Here is a 25,569-nt window from a genome sequence, read left to right on the forward strand (position 1 = left end):
GAACGTTTAAGTAATTATAAGTTATGTACATTGAAATCTAAAAACAGTAAAAAAAAAAAAAAGAAAAAAAAAAGGAAAAATAAACGTGAATAATATGAAAGTATTTCTATGATAAGGCTCACCACTTCCATTTCTTTTCTTTTTTGTTTTGTGCTGAAAAATTGTATGGTGCCCGTATGAAAACATTTGCGTTTGGAGGTATCATTGTGATTGAAAAATATTTCAGTGAATTTCATTACAGAATCAATTTTTTCGGAATTCGAAATGCACAAAAAATTGATATTGCTATGTTTGCTGGCAGGATACTGTCTAAGAAGGTAACGGTGGCGGCCAAGGTGCGTTTTCCTCATGAATCATCATCAGTCTAGCATACTTCACCATTTTTCTTCTTTGTTTATGCTGCAATTATATTTATAACGACTTTGGCTTCTGACCATCGTCATTAAAAAATGTAAATAATTGGAACTAATGATACGCAATACAATGTTATCTCTCTATCATTAAATGTAAAAATTTCAGTCATTCCTTTCATATTCTAGATGCAAAAAAAAATGGATGGGCTAATTTAAACATTTAAAATATATTTTATCTTGTATATAAAGATAAGAAATGAATATCAAGGGGCTATGTATCAAGATTTTACGCTCATCATAAGACATTCGTATGTACAATAAACATTTTTGTAAGAAAGGGAAAATTCTTTTTTGATCATGCTGTGATGGATGAGAGAAGTATTCTCTCTTCGCCAATTTTTTTTTTTTTTTTTTTTTTTCTTTTTTTTTTTTAACATACGATTGCTTTATAATAAGCATACATTAATTGGATCTATGCTATTCAATATTCATATATACATGGATATAAATCAACAAAAATAAATTAGGATAAATTTAAATATGAAAACTAAAAATTGGATTTGAATAATGAATAAAATACAATGCAGGCTCATTTACAGAAATAAATAAATAATATGATACCGATAGAAGGTTTTTATATTGATTCCATGGGAAACCACCTTGGAATAGTAATAAAATTATTTCTAACCTGAGATGTAAGACCCATCCAACTGCTACTACTGCTTCCACTATCACTTTCGCTAGAAGTTATTCCATCCTCGAGTATTAATTTTGTTCCAAATCCTTCGAGTTCCAAATCAAAATAAAGCTGGCCTAACTGTTCGTTCACTAATAACGGCTGGTTAATTTTCTTCAAAGTGTCCATGTCGGCTTTGAGTACTTCATTTAAAGTCTTTGGATGAATTTGATACTCATATATCAATTCTGGTGTTAACTGAACTCCTTCTAACCAAGGTGGATCTTTCCTGTGTATTGCATGTTTTGCTTTTGCTGGTTGTTTTGAGTTCTATATATACACATATAAAGATACAATTTTTATTGTTAATAGATTTTTACTTATTATTAAATTTTAGCTATTAACAGATATATATATATATATATATATATATAAACATATACCTTTGCAATTTGTTCAGCTGTCTTTTGATCAGGATTGCAACTACTCTCACTACTTTTAGACAGGAGACTACTATAAAAACTCGAAGAACTAGACTCGTCACCGTTGTAATCAATTTTCCTATGTTGTTTGTTATTTATTGGTGTTGGTAAGTCCACAACACTAGAGCAACCACCGTCGTTACTGATGCAAGAAGAAAAGAGCTCACCTGGTGATAACACCTACAATACGAATGAATAAAAAATAAATTCATTAAACAAATAAATCGAATAAATATGTTAGAAGAATAAAAAGGCATACTTTTTTCGATGATTCGGACATAGCCATAATGCTGCCTGGTTCAGCCTTGATGCTTGTTGCTTGACTAGCTGGTCGTTTTCTGTCCATACATTTATTCGTGGGTTTATTTTCTTGTGGCATAGGAGCTTGTTCAGGTATCAAAAAAGGTCGATACATCATCGTTCCAGGAGCAGAAGTACCGATCACCGGAGGATACATGACGTTGGGCATTGCTGTCGCAACATACGGTACTGGAACAAACACTACATTCCTCTTATAAGTTCCCGATTTTCCTTAGATAGTAACGAAAGGAATGTAAATGCATATATTTCTATGTATTAAAACATAAATTATTAATTAATGGTTACATATTGATACATACTATACGGACTTTTTTGCGGCATTGGTAAAGATGACGATGGAGGGGCAACGTTTGTCGGTGGTTGAGAATATTTTGCTGTTGATATAGGAGTATCCATCGGTTGTGGTACAGGCATGTAATATACAGGTACCATTTGTGGAATCATTGGAATCATTGGAATCCTTGGTACAGCCTGACAATTGGCACTATGATGAAATTAAAAAAGAAGTTGGATATACGTATAAAGTAGATCTTACATAAATGTATCAGGATAAAAATATACTAGTAAGAAAATTACTTTTGAGGCGAAGTACACGGTAGAATAGGAGTTGCTGATGGTACAGTTACAGATAAAGGAGGCCACAAATTGATATTCCCATTGGTTTGAAACATCGTGGATGTTTGATCAACGCTCATACTCGTGACAGTAGTAGTAACATTCGTTGGCAATGGACCGGCAGTGCTCGTCCTGGAAACTTCATCGTGTTTCGAAACCTAACATATTTTGAAAAAAAAAAAAGAAAAAAAAAAGAAAAACAAAAAAGAAAAAAGAAAAATAAATGAAAGCAAAATTATAAAATACGCGTCGATAGTAATGAACGAACAGAAAAAAAAACGAGATATCGTAGAAATGATTCTGACCTTGAAGCTATCACCTTCCCAGCTATGACTGCCACTTCTCTTGACACCGTGACATTGACCGACGTAATAATTATTTTGATCCACGGACATCTTTTCGATCGACGTTTTTATACGTATATCTTTTAACTTATCGTTATTCTTTATACTTGATCGTAATTCTCGATGCTTTTGCATCATCATCTTCTCCATATCCGCGTTATGACGATTTAAAAGTGATTCGGTTAGAGTCGGTTGTTTGAAACTCTCAGTCGTAGTGGTGGTGTTGCTATTCGTGGTATTTGAAGTATTACCTCTGCTAACAGAGTTAAGTAAATTGTTGGAACCGTTGCTAAGATTTTCAGCGCTTACACTACCACTAGCACCGCTTCCATTTATCGGTGACATACATTTTCTCACTAAAAGTAAAAGCAAATTTATCAATTCGTTATCTCCGATGAAGATCTACGACAAATCCTAGTACAAATCATAGTTACATATACGTATGTAATACCTGTTGAGGTAGGACAAGTTTTATCGCCCTCGTCGTTGCTCGAATTCATCATTTCCTCGTCACTACCATACATGAATGCAACCGGTGGTTTGCTCTTGAAAAATCTCTCGATGTTTTCATTGTAGTTAAGCTGATTGTAACTGGGTGGTGTTTCCGTAGATGATTTACTGTCGTAGTATTCGTGATGAGGCGATATCTCACCAAGCATTACGCTGTCGTGCTCCTGTAACAAGGGATTGCGTGATCCCTTCACAAGTATATTGTAGAGACTTAGAAAGAGTTGTCATTAAGATTATCATTGTCATTTTTTGCATTGCGCTTGTACTGCAGTATGCTCGATTCAAAAGTGGTCAGTCTTGTTAGAAGTACGCGTGTGATACTGTAATACGCATTAGAACCTGCTCCTATGCGATCCGTCCGCAAACCCGGCCCTGCGTCCCGGCTGTATATATTGTTAGGACTTTTTATTTTCTTGTGCGACCACCGATATTTACGTAATGGTCTCCAAAAAGATTTAAGAATCAAAACGTCATATCTATTCTCTCCCTCTCTCGTTAGTTTCAAAACCTTGTAAGTGGGCAAATATACCCCATAGTCTTTAACGTTAACGTTTAACTGTCTCAAGTTATACATACATACAAATGCATTATGTTTGCTAAATCGAAATAAAATGATCGAACGAAGTATCTCGGTCATGTATCGAGAAATGGAAAAATAATGATCTACATATTTTACATGTACGCCGAAGAAATACTAGTCATCGTTTCAACGATCGGTAACGTTTGTTAAAATTGTTTAGAAAAAAATTGGAGGATCAGCTGTATCAAATCGAAATATTTACGATTCATAGGGACGAATACATAACTATTGACGTAACTGTTCCATGCTCCAATACGATTGAAAATTATCTATCTTAAAAATGGTCCAATATCTGGATCTTGTTATATCTCTAAATTCAGGAAGTAGATGCGGGATTGGTTGACATGAGAAGAATACAAATAATTTTTGAGAAAAGATCTACAAAGGATCTTCGATCAATTTTTAAAATGGCATCTTTCGTCTAAATTAAGAGATACCAATTCTATGGTTCACTATAGAATAGTGAGATTTACATTTGTTTTTCTTCGATGATTATCGGTCACTTGTTTTTAATAAATCACATCGCTCTACGACACGCCAATGGTCTCGATCGAGCTCGGTCTATAAAGGCTTTGTATGTGTTATAAATTGTTATATTATATAATATATTGAATGTTAAAAAAAAGGTAAAGACTTACCAACAACGTGACTACAAGGTTTTGAAATTGACGCTATCCTTCACCGGCCCTATATAATTTTCTTTGCCCACCTTGTCTGTGTCTATGTACAAAATAACTTGGTAGGTTTTTATTAAGATTTTGTGTGGTTTTTTTTTCTTGCTTACCACTACACCACATTATACGTTACTATAGCAAATGTTCTCGTGCAAAAACACCCTACCTCTAATTAAGAAGTAGCTTGTAAGAAGCACTTGTTCTTGTTTGAGTGCTTTTTTTTATAACAAATAGAAAAAATACACCAACTGCAATCGTTTCATTCGTTTTGTTGCTTCCTTACTCACCTTACACCATTTTTTTTTTATTTTGTCAATATTTTTAAGAAAATTCTACGATATATCGTATTCAGAAGCAGGAAGAAACTTTCGATCAAGACCAATATATACTTTGATAATTAATTCAATTTTCAAGTTGGATATATATAATTAGTACGAACAGTGATAATATTGCGATCGAAGACTGTCTAATTGCTTACTGAAAAGATATATCAGTATAAATCTTTTACTACGTTTCGCTTTCATTACGTTTAATATCATGCGAATAATGTGAAATCACCATAGAGAAAAAAAAGAAATTGTTTCTTATAAATATCGAGTTTGTTTCATAAATGAACGTCATTCATTAATCTTGATGCTTGCAAAAGAATTTCTTTCTTCTTTTTCTCTGTTGATATTAATTGTATCTTCGACATATTTACGGTACATTACTTTTACGTAATTAATATCAAATGACGTTTAATACGAGTTTAAAATTTTTCCCATATTATATGGTTGATAAATAATTAGCGATTGAGAAATCTTTTTGTTATCTTCTATTTATGTAACTCTAAAGAGTGTCTATATATATGTATATATATATATATATATATATATATATATATATATATATATATATGTATGTATGAACGCATGTATGTACCGAAAATATATCGTTTCAATTGTGCTTTACTTTTGTGTGATACCAATGTAAAAGTGCGAAACTTAAAATTATTTATCCACGTGAATTTGTTATAGAAAAAACCGTGGTTCTATATAGTAGTAAATATGTCGAGTATCATACCACCAGAGCACAGCTTAGCGTACTACTAGCAAAATTGGGTAAGAATGTCGGCGATACTAAAACGTAGGCTAAATAGTCACCGAAAAACTTCTGTCGTCCGCGGCTAGAGTATCCTTGCCAAGAGCCGGTGTCCTCACTTCTTGTAGTAAATTTTCCATGAAGGACGCAAGGTCCTTACACCTTTCCGAGACATCGTGCTCGGTAATATCTGATGTCCTTTGGATGCTCTGTACGTACACGTTCGTACGGATGAAAGATAAACAGAGAAAAGATTTTAACATGAGATATACTTATTTTTTTTAAATTTCACCTTACTCGAGATATCACTGTCGCGCGTGACCTTTCCTTTACTAATTATTATAAGTATTTCATTATATGTACTTCATTAAAAAATATTCTATTACGTAAATGAATGAAAGAAATTTTCAAATTTGTGTATGGATTACATTGTCCTTCTTATAATAAGACGAGGAGGAAGATCTTGATTGACATCGGTATGAATAGAGAAACCTACCTCATCTAGAAGAGTACGTATCTCGTTCTGTATGATCTTGGATTCTTTCAGTACCTCTTCGCTGATATTAGCCAGAGACGCGAATTCGTTTTTAGGTGGTACTCGAAAAATATCAGGATCCATAGGTCCCTTCAATACTCTATGCTGACCTACGACAAATTCTAGTTTTTTCGTCCAGGGATTGATAAACGACGACCATTCAGTTTCAAGGACGACGTAGCTTTTATTTTGGGCAGCGAATCTGTAGGGTTTCGATCGGAAGGAGGATCCTTCCAACTTGATTACCTATTCAACGATTTTTAAAAATATGAATCTAACGATCGACCTGGAATGACTTCGACTTGTTTTCTTGTTCGCAGTAGTCTATTCGTTTGATTTGTGTGTGTGTGTATGTGTGTATGTTTTTTTTAATCTACGAACGATGTAATGAATATAACGAAGCTTAAGTTTTCATTTGTGTATGCTCATGCTCACAGTTTCATAGATGTCTTTGATGAAGGGCAGATCCTCGGGATGATAAAAATCAAACAGTGAACGTTCAACCATGTCCTGAGGCAAATAGCCCAAGTATTGGACAACATCAGGATCGACATGAGATAAATGGCAAGTAGCAGTATGCCGAGTTGTAAATATCGAAGATATTATTGTTTCTTCTGGCGCTGTGGATAATGATAAAATAACAAAAGTAGAGATCATTATCTTTCATCTCTAGGCCAATCCTTCGCAAAGACAAGGCTTTCTTTTGATGAATCGTTTAATATTACAATTATTAACTTTGCTTTAAATCAAGTTCTTATTTTTCCCTTATTTCCATAGTCTTAAAACGATTTTTTGTAATCTACAAAATTACAGTACCTTTGTACGCTGAGTGCACAGGTTGGGCAGTAACGACTAGAAACATTGCTCTTGGTTGTTGCTCGACAGCTCGATCACGAAAATCTCGGAAGGTCAGTGTCAAATGAAATGGAAGGTAAAGATTCGATCTTGCGTTTTCCTGATCCTTGTTCGAGGTATTGTTATCAATCTTGACATTCTTACGTAATCCACAAAACAAACTTGCTCTTCTTCCATTAATTCCTAAGATGAAAGTTGATATTTCATCTAGTTGATCTTTTTATTATTTATAATTAATATGTTTATACTATCGAATGAAAAAAGAAAAAAAAAAAAGTGAATCATACCTTTTGGACGATCTTCTTGAGGCGATGTTATGCCGCTCGTTATCTGATCAGCTAATGTAGCCTTATCTTTAGGATGTACATAATCGATGAAGGAACGACCAATCCATGTGTCCTTGGGGTACCCTAAAGCTGTGCATATCGAGGGTGTTGTGTACAGCACGAGGCCGTCATGCATTGATATCACCGCGCAAAATCCATCCTATGAGAGTACGAGAACATTTGTTAGACACGATTCACGATATACATATATATATAATATATATATTTATATATATATAAATTCTTTTTTTCGAATGTCGTCGGTGAAATCGATCCTAAAAGACAATCGATTTCACCCCACGAAATCATTTCATAATTTATGGTTACTCTGTTTGTTAAGTGTTATTAAGATTCATCGAAGGACTCTACTAACAACAAAAAAAGATGGACACATGCAACATTTTTTTGAGGTGGCATTTTTGATAGATACAGACTTTCATTGTTAACGCGCATTTACGTTCAGAATAATTATAATATAATGTAAGGATTTGGTATAATAAGGCGTGCACAGAGAAAAAGGCTTATCATTTGTAACTACGTCGAAAAGATAAAAAAAGAAAAATGTTTAAACGAAGAAATGCATCATTCCCCTGAGTAGTAAACGCTCGGAGAATTACACATCGTAATAGGACACGTGTCCAAGGTTCGTGTATAGTAGAGATTTAAAATTAATTTGTACGCTTCACGTGAAGTTCGTAGTATCAATATATTTTTCTATCGAATCGATATAAATACAATTGTATGTATGTATATATTTGAATAATACACGAGAGAAAAGCTCAATTTTTTTCAATTTCGATATTTGCAAATATTAAAGATTGTGCATTAATTCAAAAACATTGTATCATTGTAACATGATAAAAAAAATTAAAGAATAAAAACGTCATATAAGTGTCATTTGAATGAATTATTGTTTCGAAAAAACTTACTGAATTACTTATTTCAAAGAAATTATAACATCAAGAAATACGTGATCCATTGGAAATATTTTCTCTATGTTAAATATTTGATATATGTTAAATTTGAAATGACATTTTGTGACGATCCATAGTACAGAAGCCACTTTTCTCCGTACTTTAAAACGGAGCATTATCATCATGTAATATCTGTGTATAACGAAATAAAGCCACCGCAAAAGAAGAAGGCACCGATAAACCATCAACGTGATAAAAGCATACATCCGTGTTAAATATATACATATGTATATAGATATATGTACAGAGAAAATTCTATTATATGTTCCTCGATCATGCTTGGGGACCCTAAAACCTGCCTAATATCGTAAATATTATTTTCAATAAAAAAAATTCCCATCGTCTATAAATTTTTTCTCCCATTTTACCAAAGTGTTACTAATAGAGTCTTCTTGCTAATTTGATACTAACATTTGCTTGTGAACTTGTATCATCCAGAAGATTCGTCCGAGAAGCAAGTCCTGCTTCCGGACTGTCTGTCAGAATATCGCCGTTGTGTTCGCCTGGATCCGTTGCATCCACCAATTCTACAGTTGCTATTTCTTCTCGTATACGTTAACAAAAGCTATTGTTATATACTTTGTGCATAGACCTTTATCCTGAATGATGTATATAGTATATGTATGTATGTATGTATGTATGTACGTATGTATTGTGGGACACATTAATTCATTCTCATCATCACCCAAGTAGCATACTATTTATTTTATACATTTTACAATTTTCCAACAACTTTTAAAATTGATTATTGAGAATTTTTGGAGATTTAAAATTCAAATATTTGCGTATTGTATGCCACAAGGGTTAGAATGAGCGAGTCATCGATAGAATAGAATAATTACATTTTAGGTCCCTTAGTCCGATATAATTATTCGTATATATATATATATATTGATAAATTATCAAGATGCCTGATAAAATATTTGTATCAGGTGTCTTGATAAACGAAGAAATAAACCGAATTAGGGTGATCAAACTCATTCAAGCTCATCCTCAAGGGTTTTTACATTAATCTGATTTTTATGGTATAGTAATGTCTCCTCGTACGTTGACCAATATCACTTAACATTATATATAATCTAATGTGAAGTATAAATAATCTGGAATGTTATATACGTTTTCGTTATGACTATATGGATAATATTGTATTTAACAATAAATCTGGGTCTCTCTCTCTCTCTCTCTCTCTCTCTCTCTCTCTCTCTCTCTTTCTCTTTCTTTCTTTCTTTCTTTCTTTCTAAGGATAATAATGAAGACATGAAATGGAACAAGATTGTGCAACGAATCTATTTTGATGTTGACCGTATTCTCTTTCAAGAATGAGAGAGAGAGAGAGAGAGAGAGAGAGAGAGAGAGAGAGAATTAGGCTTCGTATAACAAATAAATGTGGTCCGAATCGTTGATCATTGAAGATAACTGTCCATCGGGCTATCATTTGTGTAAAACGCTTTATTATTAAAACTTATGTAAATAATTACGTAAATGATGGCCGCGTGATTCTGTTATGTAAAAGGAACATTCGTGAGGGAGAGATCCCGCTCCATCTGCAAGTATATAACGGTACTTGACCAAACGGATATAAATTGTTTTCCAAGAAATAGAATGATAGTGATAATGAAGATGATGATGATGATATCATGCAGAATGATATTTTTGGATTTAATATTATCTTCCATTTAGAATAACTCATTTTCTTTATCTTCCCCTTTCACAATCTAATTTTCATTGAAAACAAAATTTATATTTAAAATGATTTAATCTATAGACAAAGTAATTTATTAATTAACAAAAAAATAATTGTTTGATATTTGATCAAAATGACACCTCGAGGAATCATATATCCAAAACGGACTAAGGGCAACCCTATAAGGAAATTGTTCCAAGACTTATGATTGGAATGTAATTAAGATTCTGTCTGATCAACTGATGAAGTGTGCACGTAACCAGATAATATTTCTTGGGGATCAGATAAATTATAAGCAAACAAAAAGAAAGAAAGAAAGAAAAAAAAAAAAAGAAACAAAAAATAAAAATATTTACAACGAATTCTATTAATCTAAAGAACCAACATTTGTTTCATTAATTTAATTCAATTCACTTTGTATATGTATATGTATAATACACACACACACACGTTTTTACGGTATTGTAAAAAAAAAATTTAGGAAAATATTCATCAAATTAATAATAAACAGTACGAAGCTGGAAAAAAATTAAAAATAAAGTTTGACGACGATAAAAATTAAGTGAAACCAAGTGTGATCAAACGGAATAGTCAGACTTTTTCTTTCTATATAATTCCCCAGCAAAAAGATAGATAATAAAAAATTGAGAGTAAAATTTATTATTAATTATTTCTTTTTATCCATAAGTATATTTCTCAATTATAAAAAGGATTTTAAAATGAAAATTGTGGTAACGTGCACTCTTCCCAGTATAATTCGATCGTAACCAACCTGTTTGTTTCTCAAGTATTGGCTTCGTTGAGGTGACAAGATTATAGGACGCATTATCCGGCGGTGTTCCGATACTTCTCAGAGTAATTTCTGCCTCGGCATTAACGGCCAAAGACGTTTTTGATTTCTTCTTCTTGTATTCTTTATCCTTTCTTTTGCTGATCGGTTGTGGTAGTGCCTCATTGCTAAGATTCATATAAATAATACATACACATATGTAGATATAATATTAAAAATTAATTTTGTCTATATACAAAACGTAAGAATAAATGTGTATAGATATATATGTATATATATATGTATATAACATGTATGTATATATATATATATGTATATAACAGTTTATTATATTTATAAATTTATTATTATTAATTTATTCACATTATTTGTATTAATTAATCACGTGATGGTTGTTATCATATAAAAAATTTTTTTAAATTTGCTATTAATTAATAATAATTGATGTGCTTCACACAGTAAATGTGTGAAATAGAAAGATAATCAAAGAGAAATTAATTAAGTTGGAAAATATATTTCAATACAATTTTGTGATTTTTCTTTTTTTTTTTTTTCAGCAATAATTATTGCAAGCTATTCTTGTATCCTTTTTCGACGTTTTAACAAAAAGAAAAGAAAAAGAACAAAAAAGAAAAAAAAAAAAAGAAAAAATGAAATAACGTTATTATGCACCGATAAGTCACAGATGTATCCTATATAAATATAAAAGTACATATATATACGCGCACGCACACACACATACACATACACTGGCTGTTGTGAGAAAATATATATATTGTATCGAGCGCGTGCTAGCAAACGTGATGGTTATAATAAAAAAGAAAATAAAAAAAAAAAAAAAAAAAAAAAGAAAAAAAAAAGTAAAAGAAAAAGAAGTACTAATAGCTTTTAATCTTCCTTCTTTTCTTCTACTTCTTCTTCTTTTTCTTCTTCTTTTTTCCATGCTATATCTTTCAGTTTTTTTGCCCTTCATATGAAAATCCTGATAATGTTCAGATCGAAAAGCTTTTAGAGATAGAAATAAAACTATCAGAATGATCTTCTAAATGACATTTGTCTACCTACGAGTGAGAATACTTATAACTAAGTCTTGACTATTCGTAATAGTTCGATAGCTTTCTCCCGGAAAGGATGGTTAGAATTAAAAAAAAAAAAAGGAAAAAAATCGTGATATAAAGGCTCGACATAACAGTAATAGCTAAGCACGAATAGTATATTATGCAATACTGGAGAAAGTGTTCCTTTCTTACATGGACCTTTCTTCAGACTCTGCCCAATGCGGAATACACATTGTGTAACGTGCTTCCCTTAACGTGCTTACACACTATTAGAAAAACAAAACAAGATATTTCTTTTTTATTCTTTCTCTTTCTTTTTTCTCTTTCATACGCTTCTCCGATATTAATCCTTAACCCAAGGATTAAAAATTCAAAGACTCGAATAGTTCATTGTATAACTTATAAAACGAATGATTTTTATGGATCATAAAGTTATATTTGATTTTGAAGCAAGAAAAAGAAATAAAAGACACAGAAAATTAAATTGTCGTTTAATGATAAGTCGACAAGTCTCTTAGACATGATTAGAACTTAGAAGAAGATTTCTTTGTTTCTTTTCTTTATTTTTTTTTTTTTTATCATGATAAACATTAAACACGTTGATTGTTCAAGATTATTTCTTAACGAGTTTTAAATCATCATACGTGTGTATGAACATAATTGTTTCTAAAATTAGATTAACGTAAAAACTTAAAGATTAAAGTTACTTTATCACGTAGACGATAAAATGGATGATTTTTATAGATCATAGATTTGATTCTAAAGAAAAAAAGAAAGAAGGAAAGAAAAATAAGATGGCGTCAAATGATCGTTTAAGCAAAAAATCGAAATTTATATATATATTAATAAAAGTCGAAAATTATATATATATATATATATATATATATATATATATATATATATATATAATCATTAAAAAGCTAAACGATTCATTTCTTATTTTAGTTTACCATTTATCTCTATTATGCAACAATGAACGAGTATATCTCTGGACTGCGTTGGCGACTATACGAAAGGCACGTGGCACGACACGTGTAAGCTAATGTTTACGACGCTGTAGCTTCTTCCTAGTTAAAGCAAATAAAATATTCTTTCTTGGTATGCGAACAGTTCATTGCAATGATTTTTCTTATCATTTTGTATGCATGTATATCGTACGTCAAAGACGAGTCATTTTCATCGAGTGAAATTAAGAGTTACAGTATAGATTATTATTTTTTTCGTCGATCCATTTACGTCTATTTAATTTATCTCAAATTAATTTATTTTGTAATTTTCTATATATAACGCGATATGTGTCATTTTCACTCGTATGTCTTTCACGATTATGTGTCACGTTCACTCGTATGTCTTCTTTCAGCTGTTTTTTTTCCTTGTTTATAAAATTAATTGTTTGTTTATATTTAAAGATTAAATGTTTACTAAATATAAGAGTTTCGTATTTTATATATGTGTATAATTCTTTTTTATTTTTTTTGTTTAAAACACGAAAAATTTATCCGTGTATTAAAATCATCACGTTTGCACGTAATGCCTATTAATTTGAAAAGAATTAATCGCATTTGTCATTAAATTAAAGGATTATGCATAAAACATCCTTGTTTGAATCTTCTCTTCCTATATATGTAGAAATGACTTTAAAGGAACGTTCGTCGATCTTGAACGTCCTCTTACATTGTGAGAAGACGATGTTACAAGGTTTCTTAGTATTTATAGAAGTCTTTGAGCGACACATTTCAATGCTTGAATACACGGTCGACGAATGTATAAAATCGATTTCAAAAGGATAGATACCTCGAGCCAAAGGTCGAAGGACGTCTACCGCAATAGCCACTACTTTCCGAACGATTGCTGTTCCTGGATATTGAACTGCCACTACTGAAAAGAAAAATAAACAAAATAACATTATTATTTTTTTGTCATTCATTCACGTCAACAATATATTTATAAGAAATATCACCTACAAAATGGTAGCTCTAAATAAAAATTAAAAAATTAATTTTTCAATAATTTTGAATAGCAACTATGAGGACAATTTGAAAAATTCGCGACTTTTTTTGACTCGTCTTAAGATATTTATTTTATCTTACAAAAAAAAAAACAAAAAAACAAAAAAAATAAATAAAAACAAAACAAAAAAAATTATTTGAAACTACAAATATTGATACGCATAAGGCTAAATTTAACATATTTTTGTTACACAAAAGATCCGAAGAGCTATTTTTGTCCGTGCTGATTTAAAATTTGACAATCTATATTTGATATACCCTTGAATATAAAAATTTGAAATTATTTTTATACTAGGACCATTGGAAAAAGTTGACTGCTTTTTTCTATTTTTATTGTTCACTTTAAAAATGAAACTTATACATTTAAATAAAAAGAAAAAGAAAGGGGAAAAAAAGCCATGAACTTTTCAAATGTACCCTCGTTATACAAATGTGAAATGAAACAAGAATTTATATACGAGAAATAATCATATCGTGCAATTATCAAACAGATAAATCAGGCCACGACTCTACATAAGAAATATTACAAAATAACAAAATAAATTCTTCAAACTTGTTCGAAGGATTAAGAAATATTCGTTAATCACTTCCTTGTCCTAGATCGGCTTCATGGGAATACTAAGTGCTAAGACGGGGGAAAGGAAATATTCTAAAGCTGTGGTGAAACGGCCTCGTCCTATTGGCCGATTGAACCAGGTTCGAAAAAATCATGTTACTTGCTGACACAAAATCTCCGTAAACCAGTTTGATATTTAGAAAAATGTCTTCGATCACATGTTTGGCAAACGTGATCGTGGTCCAGCCCTTACGACGAGTTCTTTCTAGCCTTTCACTGTCCTCATTTTCTCTATCAATAAGCTCCGACACGAGTCTCCTGCATTTGTTGCACCTCACGGAGCCAGAAAAATTATTGCATAAGGACGGTTTCACGTTCGTAGCCCCGTGACTCCTACGCCGTTAGATAAAAGGAGGACCGATAATTCGTCGATCGATTTGATACTTTCAATTTAATATGTCGAACGTTTGAACGATCAAGGATGTTTTGAAAAAATAAAAAATAAAAAGAAAAGATAAATAAAATAAAATAAAAAAATAATAAAGGATGAAAAAGAATTAACAAAATAATTTTATATATACATATATATATATATATATATATATATATATATATCTTATTGGGAATATTCCATGGATATGTTCGAAGAAAAATATCATTGTGAATAATTCTTCGATCAAAAATTTACAAACAATGAATGCATTTCATCAGCATAGAATAAAGAATCCCACACGTTGTATATTAAAATATAAAAATAATTTAAATGTTTATCGATGAACATAAAAAGAACAAACCTATTCCCTTCGCATACAACTCATTATGCGTATCTGATATAAATATTCGTATATCTTAATTAAATATATTTTCAATAAAAAAGAAATCTAAAGGAATATTTTTGATTTGACGTAATCCTCGTTCATATTCCTTTTAAAATATACATTACAAGCGAGGAGTCTCGATCATAATTTGAGAAGTATAGATGGTACATTTGTATCAAAAAAAAAAATAAATAAATAAAATAAATAAATAAAACAATAAATAAACAAATAAAACTCTAATAATTTTATAATCTCATAGAAATTTTGTTGCAAAAAATTTTAATCGGGAAAATCAATTAGATCGTAAGGAACGAAATTTTTCGATGTAAAAAATTCCTTTGTTAAAAATTTGCATTTATTATTATTATTATTATTATTATTATTATTATTATTATTATTATTATTATTATTAGACATTTAAATTTAACTCCATAATCCTTTTATCTTCTTTAATTTGCAACAGCTTGAATTTTATCCATAATGTTAACCGAGAATGTCGTGCGCATATAAAGCAATTGTTTCCATTGAATTATCCCCGATCTGTGACTATAATTGATCGTTAAAAATAAACCCATCACTATTATAAATTCTATACAATTATATATATATATATATATATATATATATATATATACAAATATATAAAGAAAACAATCTAACTGGTTCGACAAATATTTATTGTTGGACAATTATTAATATTACATTATGTTATGCACTTAGATCTGACCCTGGATTTCACTCACAATTAGTTCTATAAACGTATCCCAAATAGGGTTATTATGTTAATCTATATTATGTGAATGGGTCAAGGAACCTCCTCACAATATTATGCATTTATAGTATGATTGTTTTTTTTTGTGTTTCAATGAGTATGGATTAGTTATTATTATCGTTATTATTATCATTATTATTATCATGGATATGTTTTCTCGGATCCCAAAGTGTTCAATTTTTTAAAGCATTTGTGAAGATAAATCCAGCACAAAAGAGGTCTTGTGAAACATTATAAATAAAATTCTACGATGGAAAATTATTATTATTATTACTATTATTATTATTATTATTATTATTATTATTATTATTATTATTATTATTATTATTATTATTATCATTATTATTGTTATTGAATGATAATCATTTTGTCGATATTTTTTTGTGCGTGTTAAAAACACTTTCCTAAATCAACTTTCCAAATCTACTTTCGATAATATCAATTACGTCCTTACACGTGGCTCACGTTTAAATTGACCCGTTTTCATTGCATTTTGCAATATCTGCATAGGTGAGCTAAATGCAACATGGAAATTCAATCGAAGTGTTACGTCGAGTAATAGTTAGAGATAGAGAAAGAGAGAGATAGAGAGAGAGAGAGAGAGAGAGAGAGAGAGAGAGAGAGAGAGAGAGAGAGAGAGAGAGAGAGAAAGAGAGAGATAAAGATAGAGATAGAGAGATATAGAGAGAAAGAGAGAGAGAGAGAGAGAGAGAGAAAGACTGGTTAGCCTTAACCGTAGTGTACGATTTTCTATCTCTCTCTATCATTACATTCTCTATCTACCTCTCACCTATAGTACGAAGGATTCGTGTCAATGCCAAGTATCCTTTACCGTACATAACTGAGATTAGTTACAGAATTTATAGAGTCCTGATTATTTTAATGTGTACTAATTGTTTATATGTAAACTATCAACTCTATATCATGGATATGTACGAAATAAAAAATAATTTAATTTTATATATGTATTTTATATATATATATATATATATATATATATATATAATACATATATGTGTGAAAGTAGCCATATAATTATATTATATAATATATTATATAGTAATTGTAAGAAAAAATATATACCTATAAAAAAAAAAAAAAAACAAAATAATATACAATGAAATAATTAAAAAATTGCCAAAATTCTTAGAACACAATTAATTTCTAATTACTACATCATATTCTTGATAACGATATTATAATAAATATTTCTTCAACGTGATTTCTCGAATGCAGGAGTCACGTTTATTCACAATTATCTAATCATCTAATCATCTAACACAATCAAACGATATTTCCAATGCAATAATTAGAAAATTTATTTATGATACAGAAATCTATAAACCAATTTGCTAGACCTATTAAAATAAAATACAATTTGAGAGTATAATTAAAAAATACGATTTAGTATTTTTTTTTCTTTTTTTCTTTTTTTCTTTTTTTTTCATAATAAAAATGTAAATATAAATTTTTTATCACTATACTGATATCTCATTTCAATATGGATATAATGATTTATCGTAAAAAAAAGGAAGAATGATCGATTAAATCGATTGATCGATCGATCTATTAACTAAATAATGATTTTGTAAAGTTTACGATAAATTACAGAACTAGCAAGTTAGCAAATTAGTAAATATGAAGAATATGAATGCAACGTTCATCATCATCATCATCATCAATCAGAACATATTGAGGAATTTAAATATTGGTTCGTCATTTTGCACGGTATATACGATACTTTATCTCTTTACAATTATTTTTTTTTTACGAGGAAAAAAAAGAAAAAATATTCAATTACAATAATAGATACACATAAAACATTACTTCGTATAAACATCAATCATAATAATTAAAATTTCATAAATGCATTTGTCATTTTATATTACATACATTCTCGCTGACCATATTGGAGAGAGAGAAAAAAAAATAAAAGAAAAAACTGAACTTGTATATAATAAGAAAATTTGTATATAAATAACAAAAATAGATAAAGATATAAAAAATACATTGATATACCTTCGTTGCGACTGGCTGTTGCTGCAGGTGTTTGAATAACCAGAGTCCGAAACTTTTGCATTTTCGGCAGATGTTTCTTCCATCTCGTCTTCTTTGAATCGTAAAATTCTTATTAAGGAAGGACTCTGTCTCTCTTTCTTTTTCTCTTCGTTCTCTGTAAGCGTTGAATCACACCACTAATGTGGTAAGAATGCTCGTTTGTTTCATAATTCGCACTTCGAACGATGGATATAAAATGAATACGAAAGGAATCGAAAATAGAAAGGAAAAAGAGAAAAAAGAAAAAAAAACAGAAGAAAAGAAACGGTATGATTGTCCTATACGTAAGAGCGGCAAAAAGAAAATGTAAAAAAATATTATAGTTCGCGCGAGGATGTTCAATTTTTTTTTTTTTTTTTTTTTATTGAAAGATCAAAGCACTTCGTGATATTTTTATTAAACGAATAAAATAAACGAGAAGTGAGATTATTCGATTAACTTGAAAAAAACTTTTCATTTAGTATCGTCGATCTATAATACGAATTTGATATAAAACACTCGCGAGACGAGATCCCGCGATGGTTACGCTAGTAGAGACCGAAATCGTGTCGTTCACAATCTTCGCAAGTACGAACTGGACCTCATCTCGTAGCACGTTTGAAAACACGTGAGCCTGTAACTCCCACTCCTCGAAAAGTCACCTATATCGTTCTAGGTAGGAGTCTATCCCCTCCAAGCGACCATTTCACTGTCACGTAACAACATAGGCGATTAAAATAAACGCTCTTTCTCCCCCCCACCACGCCCCTCGATCACTATACAAGTAGTCACGCTCCATCATTCTGCCTATCGCGGGAATTTCATCCTCTGCGATAACGACTCCTACGGCAAAATTATTAACTATCAGTCGCGTCAGCGCTAATTTCAAAACTTCTTCATTCTTTTTTTAAGATTACAATTATGTATGCATTTATATTGTAAATGAACATTGTTATCTTCTATGAAAAATTATAATTGTAGATTTTTTTTTTTAAGAATATTAATGAGAAATGTTGTAAAAATATTTCTTATGAACTAACATGCCATATAAATTGTAGTAGATTAAGAGTAATAAAACAATATAAATAAAAACATAATTTATTGCTTGCTATAAATATATATATATATATATATATATATATATATATATATGTATGTATGTGTGCGTATACACATATTATACACAATATATACATATATATATATATATATACATATATATATACACATATACACATATATACACATATATACATATATATACACATATCACACACACATACACATACGCACATACACACACACATATGTGTGTGTATACTGACAAAAATATTTACCTTTACTTAATTATAGATATATCACAGTTTTCAGGTACAATACGCCAAACCGAGCTTTCTTGTATCCTGAAATCAAGAAGAAAAAATGTAAGACATTTGTATCATTGATATATATGTAGTAATATATATTCAGTCCAGTATATAAAAAGAGTAAAAGTCTGTAATTTTTGCATATTGAATATGTATTTTATAATTTTAAAATAAGTCACAGTTACAGTCCGCCGAATTTCTATTGCGTATAGTCGTAAAGTAAAGTAAAGGTCTAACACATGTGGTGCAATGTGAACCATGACAAAACATACTTGTGCGTTGATTTACTAGTATTTGACAAATATGTCCCATGATGTCAAATGATGTATTTACTTTAGCTTTGAAAGTATATGATGTTATATCCTTTTAAAATTTCACTGCAGTAAGCTCAATAAATACAACAGTGATATTTTTATTAATTTTTTTTTTATGTATCTATAATGAATGTTACTAAAAATTTTATTATTAATTTTTCTATAGACACTTTGGGCGAATCATCATGAATTCGAAACATTTATAACGTGCGCCAAAATAATTCTATATATAAAATCTTATGAAATATTTCAACATAATATATTTTTGTTAAATTCGCACATCACATGATATTTTGATATCACATTTTGGCGATATTAGAATATTATATATCTCTAAATATTAAATAGATGCATTACACTTCATTAAATTAAGTTTATCAAATCTTATTGCAGTGAAAATTTTTTGGGCATGTACAGAATTTAAGGTAATTCATGTTACGTTTCATACGATATCCCATTATTTTAGACAAGTATACAAAACTTTTGTGTAAATTACAAAATATATCTGTTTTTTTTGACTAATTCCACAGCACAGATATATGTGTATATATATATATATATATATATATATATATATATATATATATATATACATATATACACATATATATATGTATGTATGTATGTATGTATATATATTTATAGGGGCCTGTACGAATGATACTTTTTCATTTAATAACATAATCTGTTATGCTTCAACACAGTTATCAATTTTGCTATATAAACGTATATATATATATATATATATATATATATATATATATATTTATTTTTATTTATATATATTTATATACAATAATATATATTGTTATTTAAATTTATTCCATATAAATATATATTTGAATTATATTCTATTTCCAAAATCCATGCATTTTATAATAAATTGCGTTTCTAAATTTTGTCTGAATTGTAAATTTATATAGAAATAAACAATAAATTTATATAGATATACACATTCCAGTAAGAACTAAATATTAATTCTTAACGAATTACTCATAATATTTTAATTGCTCGTTCGTATGTAAGTTGTAACTTTTAGCAAGAATTTATAAATCAGCATGCAAAATATAACACACAAATTGAACATACATTCCAAATGTATATAATAATAAAATTAAATAGATAATTAAGATTACTTAATATTTTCTTAGACAATCTAAATCAGTTAAAAATAGAGAACAAAAAATCAGATATAATTGCAACATTTCACGTATATGCAAAGATAAAGGAGAATTAAAGTAAAATTGAGAAACCAAAATATTCTTTCCAAAAAAAAAAACAAAAAGAAAAAAAAAGAGAGAAAAGAAAAGAAAAAATACAGCATGCTTCGATTTATAATTCGCATATTTTACATATATTTTTATTTTGAACAACTGTGTTGAATGTAATTTATGGAATGAAAAAAAAAATGATATCTATAATGCTGCATTTCTATTGATAAATTGAAGTTACAATTAAATCATTGCAAGTTGTATCCTTCAATTAGGTAGTTTTAATAATTAAAAAAAATGAAACAAACATATATATATATACATATATATATATGTATGTATGTATGTATGTATGTATGTACGTATATATATGTATGTATGTATGTATGTATGTATGTATGTATGTATACATATTATCATTGGATTTCGAAAATAGATATTGTTTTTTTATTAACGTACTGGCAATTTCAGTAATAGAAAAAAAAAAAAAACTAACGTTAAAATATATTTACAATCGAAATATATTTACGTCTACACACTATACTGCCTGCATTTTATATGGGCAAAAATATCGATGCAATAAAATTTATTAATAGCTTCGGAACAAAATTATTTTCTATTTTTTTTTTTTCGCAAAGGCCTGTCGAAATAAGAAAATAAAAATGGGAAATGTATGTGTAACGATATGTAAGGATAAAGTAAAGCAATAGTGAAGTTTTAGTAATGTAGCTGCGAACGTAATCAATAGTTAAAGTAGATAGTTGTTGTTTCCTTGGATGCAGGCCCAACGTGGTCAAGTGAGTCTTAAAATTCGTCTCTTTCGTTGCGTGCGTCCAGCTTGTGTATACCAGTCAGTCTGTGAAGATAAATAGATACATTACATCTTCTTTAACTTTTCAAAATAAATGTATCGTCAGTTATAACGTCAGGGAGTTATAATGTAAGTGTCTTTTTGTCCCATTCATTCTTTCTTTCAGTTTGTCTAACGTTCAGCTTGTACTTACACAGTACACAATAAGCTTAACGTTCGTCTTCGTCAACTCTTAATCGTTTTCTACGATCATCACCAACGCTTCGTTCCTCTGCCTCCAATACTTTAAGACGAGAACCACATATTTCTTGCCCATGTAGAACCTACCAAAGATCTTATAACTTAATATCTAAACTGCCTAATGTTTGAAATTCAAATAAAAGCATCAAATAAAAGAAAGAAGAAAAAGCAATATTTGTAAAAATAAAAAATAAAAATAAAATTATACCTCAATAGCTTCGTCTGCACTCGCAATGGTCGCATATTTGGCATAACCACAATTTTTTCCCGGAAGCATATATACATCTATTAAATTACCAAACCTACAAAATGCATCTTTCATAGCATATATAGGTGGTACGGGTGGACCACATACGATGAAACATCGTTTGGCTACCTCTGCATCCACATTTGCCATTGGTTGCGCAGGTGGTAACTTAATGCACATTGTTTGCTCTAAGCCTAAAAGCGAATTCATTAAATTATTATGAATAACGCATAAAACGACATTTAAATAAGTAAAAATATTTTATAATTTTTAACTCACTTGGTGCTGTTAATCCTGCTGCCTGAATCAAAGAAGTAGCTTGAGCAATAGTTTCAGCTAAATGTGCTAAATCTGTTCTTGCTGGTGTAGCTGAATTAGAGCTAGGTTTTGTTGAACTTTTAGATGACATATTACTTGTATCTGGTTTAACTATCATTCTATGACCTGGAGGATATTCAAAGCCATGAAATTTTTCCCTAGCATATGCTGCTGCATTTGGATTTGAATACACCACAATGGCTTGCCCTCTTGGCATTCTATATCTCGCATCTGTTTTTAAATGACAATAATCCATACCAGGTACTATGTCAAATAATTTCCATAATTGGTCTTGATTTAAAGCTGGATGCGCAATAACTTGTAATTGAGTATAACCTTCAGGATTTGGATAATTCGTGGCTATATCTAGACTGATGCTGCTTTTACCAAAATTAGCAGAAGTATGACCAAGACTATCGTAAGACATAGAAGAGCCATTATTGTATTTAGAATCTATATTTTCAGGCTTCGGTTTCTTTGGTTCTGCAAACACTGCTTTATATTTCCTATCGCATTCTTCGAATGCTTTTGCTGCACTGGATACTTTTTTAAATTTTACATAACCAAAACCTTTAGATTCATTTGTATTACGATCTTTAACAACAGTCGCATATTCTATTTGACCAAATTTAGAAAATTCTTGTTGTAATTCACTATCGGTCATTGACTTTGGTAGCACACAGAACAATCTGACCCATCTTTCCTCTTCATTTGTTTCTCTCACAGATCCTTGATCACGACTGTAATGATCAAGTAAAGATAGATAAAGATAAGATTTATAATGGTGGAAATACTAGAACATCCCCTTTATTTCTGAAGGTAAGAAAGTTAGTTTTCTATATTTGTATATTTATATATATCTATGTATATATAAATGACATATGTCTAATTAAAGATAAAATTGACACAACACCGACAGAAATACAGAAGGGTATGCACTTATGTCAGATCTTTCAAACATATACCGTTTCACTTACAATTAATTACACCAAGAGAATAAAAGTAAAATTTAGATTATCCACTGATACGATTGATATCTATTATTGATTTTGAATATATATATTTATATATTGCATTCTTGCAAGTTAAATAAGATGTATGCAAAATACTTTTTCATACCTTCAAAAATAAATGTTCCACATATAAGCATGACCCTTTAAATGAAATTAAACAAGGAAAATCAAGTTTGAAGAAGAATATATATCTTTCTGTCATACTTTGAAGCGATCATCACTTTGATAGGTCTTCCAACCATGCCCAGCATTTTGCCATTCATTTCCTCCAATGCAAATGCAGCTTCTGACGTCTTGGAAAATTTGATATACGTAACCCCTATGAAATTGTTTATTTATATAATAACATCAATATGATTGTTCACATATCAAAAGAAAACAAAAACTTTAGCTGTCCTTGCGATTATGACGTCAGAACGAAATGAAAATATTAAAAAGTCATAAAATATGTTAACAATATGATTGATAAAGAAGAATATTAAATATATCATCGATTAATTATTAGAAAAGAAGAAATATTACCTTTATTCTCGCCAGTATTTCGGTCCTTAACGACCCAGATATCCTCGATCTTGCCGAACTTCTCAAAGGCTTTCCGTATGTCATCTTCTTCGAGAGATTTGTGACAAATAACGAATAAACGCGAATTAGGCGGATCATCGTTCTTTGATCGCGGATCCATTTGAGAGTAAAAATCCCGTTCTTTGTGGTCTACCATCATACAAACGAAATGGACGCCGATCTACGGGTGTACGCCTATGTATGTCTACTGTACTCTGCAGTGATGCCAGATGTAATGAACAGGTTCGAGGCGCATGCGCAGTAATATCACAACGTTCGTCGTACCTGTTCACGTCATTACCAAAATATATTCTTTATATTATTTTTCAACGTAAATCATTTAGATCTAATATTGATCATATTCAAAATTATCGTGTTTATTGTTTATCCGTAATCGATGACTTCATAAATTCGTTTGTTTTTATATCTTTACATTTCATTAATAAATAAATTTATATACCGCGATACTCTCTATTTTCTATGTAATAATATTTTTTTTTGTCTTTTGGAAAGTGCAAGTTTCCTTTTAATTATTTCTTTTTCTTTTTGTTTTCTTTTTTTTGTTTTCTTTAACCGTTCAACCTCCTGACACACTTTCAAATTTCAAACACGTTGACATCAGATATCCTCTCTTATTAAGCAATCACTTAATAAAACAGTATTCTCTGTATTGTAATTTAGGATTACACAATTTTTCACTACCTTAAGAGGTATCGTTCCAACTTGAGAAAGACTGATTTGATAAAGGCGCCTCCTAGTGTTATTATATACAAACTTTTTTCTTCAAGGCTGTAACGAAATAAGAAACTGTCTAATAATGAATACATAATTTATCCAAAAATCTAATGCGAAGCAAATATATGCATGTGCATGTGTACATAAAAAAGAGATGAATACAAGAAAAAGAAATGAAAAAGAAAAAAACAAAACGAAAAAACTTTATAACCTTTATATTTTCTATTAAAATATTTTTGTATGTATATAAACGTTATAAAGCACCCATAATCATTCCGGTGAAAGTATAAGTCTGCTCCTTTCAATTTTATTGAAGGAGCAGATCATCTCTCTCGCATGGATTGAAAATGTTCTTTCACATTGATCAATTTCTTTTTTTTTTTTTTTGATTTAACAAGATCACTATATCATCATCGAGTATTACTATCAGTAACATTGCCGTCTAACACACATATATTAAACCAATCACTTTTGAGCTTATATCTGTCATATTATTCACATAATATATTTATTCTTCGCATTTACTTTCACTTTAATCAGTCATTAAAATATCGCTATAAATCTAATGTTTAAACAGACTAATTATTATTTTTTTTCCTTTTTTTTTTTTATTTTCATTTTTCTCGTTTCTATCTTTCCGGTCTAATATATTTATTTTTTTTTCTTCTTTCTTTCTTTTTTTCTTTTCTTTTCTTCTTTCTTT

General features: G+C 29.7%; 2 protein-coding genes across 9 annotated transcripts; both read right to left on the minus strand.

The window, feature by feature from the left end:
* Nucleotides 1-239: 239 nt before the first annotated feature.
* per (period circadian regulator) lies at nucleotides 240-18,644 on the minus strand. 6 transcript variants are annotated; one of them, XM_085656049.1, is made up of 17 exons: nucleotides 18,032-18,644; nucleotides 13,652-13,735; nucleotides 10,782-10,966; nucleotides 8,737-8,867; nucleotides 7,313-7,511; nucleotides 6,987-7,208; nucleotides 6,606-6,790; nucleotides 6,132-6,416; nucleotides 5,698-5,844; nucleotides 3,243-3,465; nucleotides 2,753-3,147; nucleotides 2,409-2,605; nucleotides 2,132-2,316; nucleotides 1,771-2,042; nucleotides 1,473-1,691; nucleotides 1,042-1,359; nucleotides 240-399 (listed from the first exon to the last, which is right to left on the minus strand). In XM_085656049.1, the coding sequence occupies exons 1-17, from the start codon at nucleotides 18,112-18,114 to the stop codon at nucleotides 310-312; spliced, it is 3,420 nt and encodes a 1,139-aa protein (XP_085512175.1). In that variant the 5' UTR covers nucleotides 18,115-18,644; the 3' UTR covers nucleotides 240-309. The 6 variants fall into 6 exon arrangements, with proteins under 6 accessions (XP_085512175.1, XP_035730093.1, XP_035730096.1 ...); XM_035874200.2 differs by having other exon boundaries at nucleotides 3,243-3,489; nucleotides 18,032-18,643; XM_035874203.2 differs by having other exon boundaries at nucleotides 240-429; nucleotides 3,243-3,489; nucleotides 18,032-18,643.
* Nucleotides 18,413-24,920, minus strand: LOC118445153 (RNA-binding protein 45). Of its 3 annotated transcripts, none has more exons than XR_014981986.1 (7): nucleotides 24,093-24,824; nucleotides 23,775-23,889; nucleotides 22,519-23,297; nucleotides 22,201-22,433; nucleotides 21,946-22,075; nucleotides 19,387-19,452; nucleotides 18,413-18,892 (listed from the first exon to the last, which is right to left on the minus strand). XR_014981986.1 is itself a non-coding variant. In XM_085656052.1 (7 exons), the coding sequence occupies exons 2-6, from the start codon at nucleotides 24,289-24,291 to the stop codon at nucleotides 21,962-21,964; spliced, it is 1,440 nt and encodes a 479-aa protein (XP_085512178.1). In that variant the 5' UTR covers nucleotides 24,292-24,416; nucleotides 24,834-24,920; the 3' UTR covers nucleotides 21,302-21,797; nucleotides 21,946-21,961. The 3 variants fall into 3 exon arrangements, 2 of the variants coding, with proteins under 2 accessions (XP_085512179.1, XP_085512178.1); XM_085656052.1 differs by lacking the exons at nucleotides 18,413-18,892; nucleotides 19,387-19,452 and adding exons at nucleotides 21,302-21,797; nucleotides 24,834-24,920 and having other exon boundaries at nucleotides 24,093-24,416; XM_085656053.1 differs by lacking the exon at nucleotides 18,413-18,892 and having other exon boundaries at nucleotides 19,316-19,452.
* Nucleotides 24,921-25,569: the final 649 nt, after the last annotated feature.

The sequence above is a fragment of the Vespa mandarinia genome, chromosome 3 (genome assembly GCF_050613455.1).
Source record: "Vespa mandarinia isolate Hongniang chromosome 3, ASM5061345v1, whole genome shotgun sequence".
Taxonomy (NCBI): domain Eukaryota; kingdom Metazoa; phylum Arthropoda; class Insecta; order Hymenoptera; family Vespidae; genus Vespa; species Vespa mandarinia.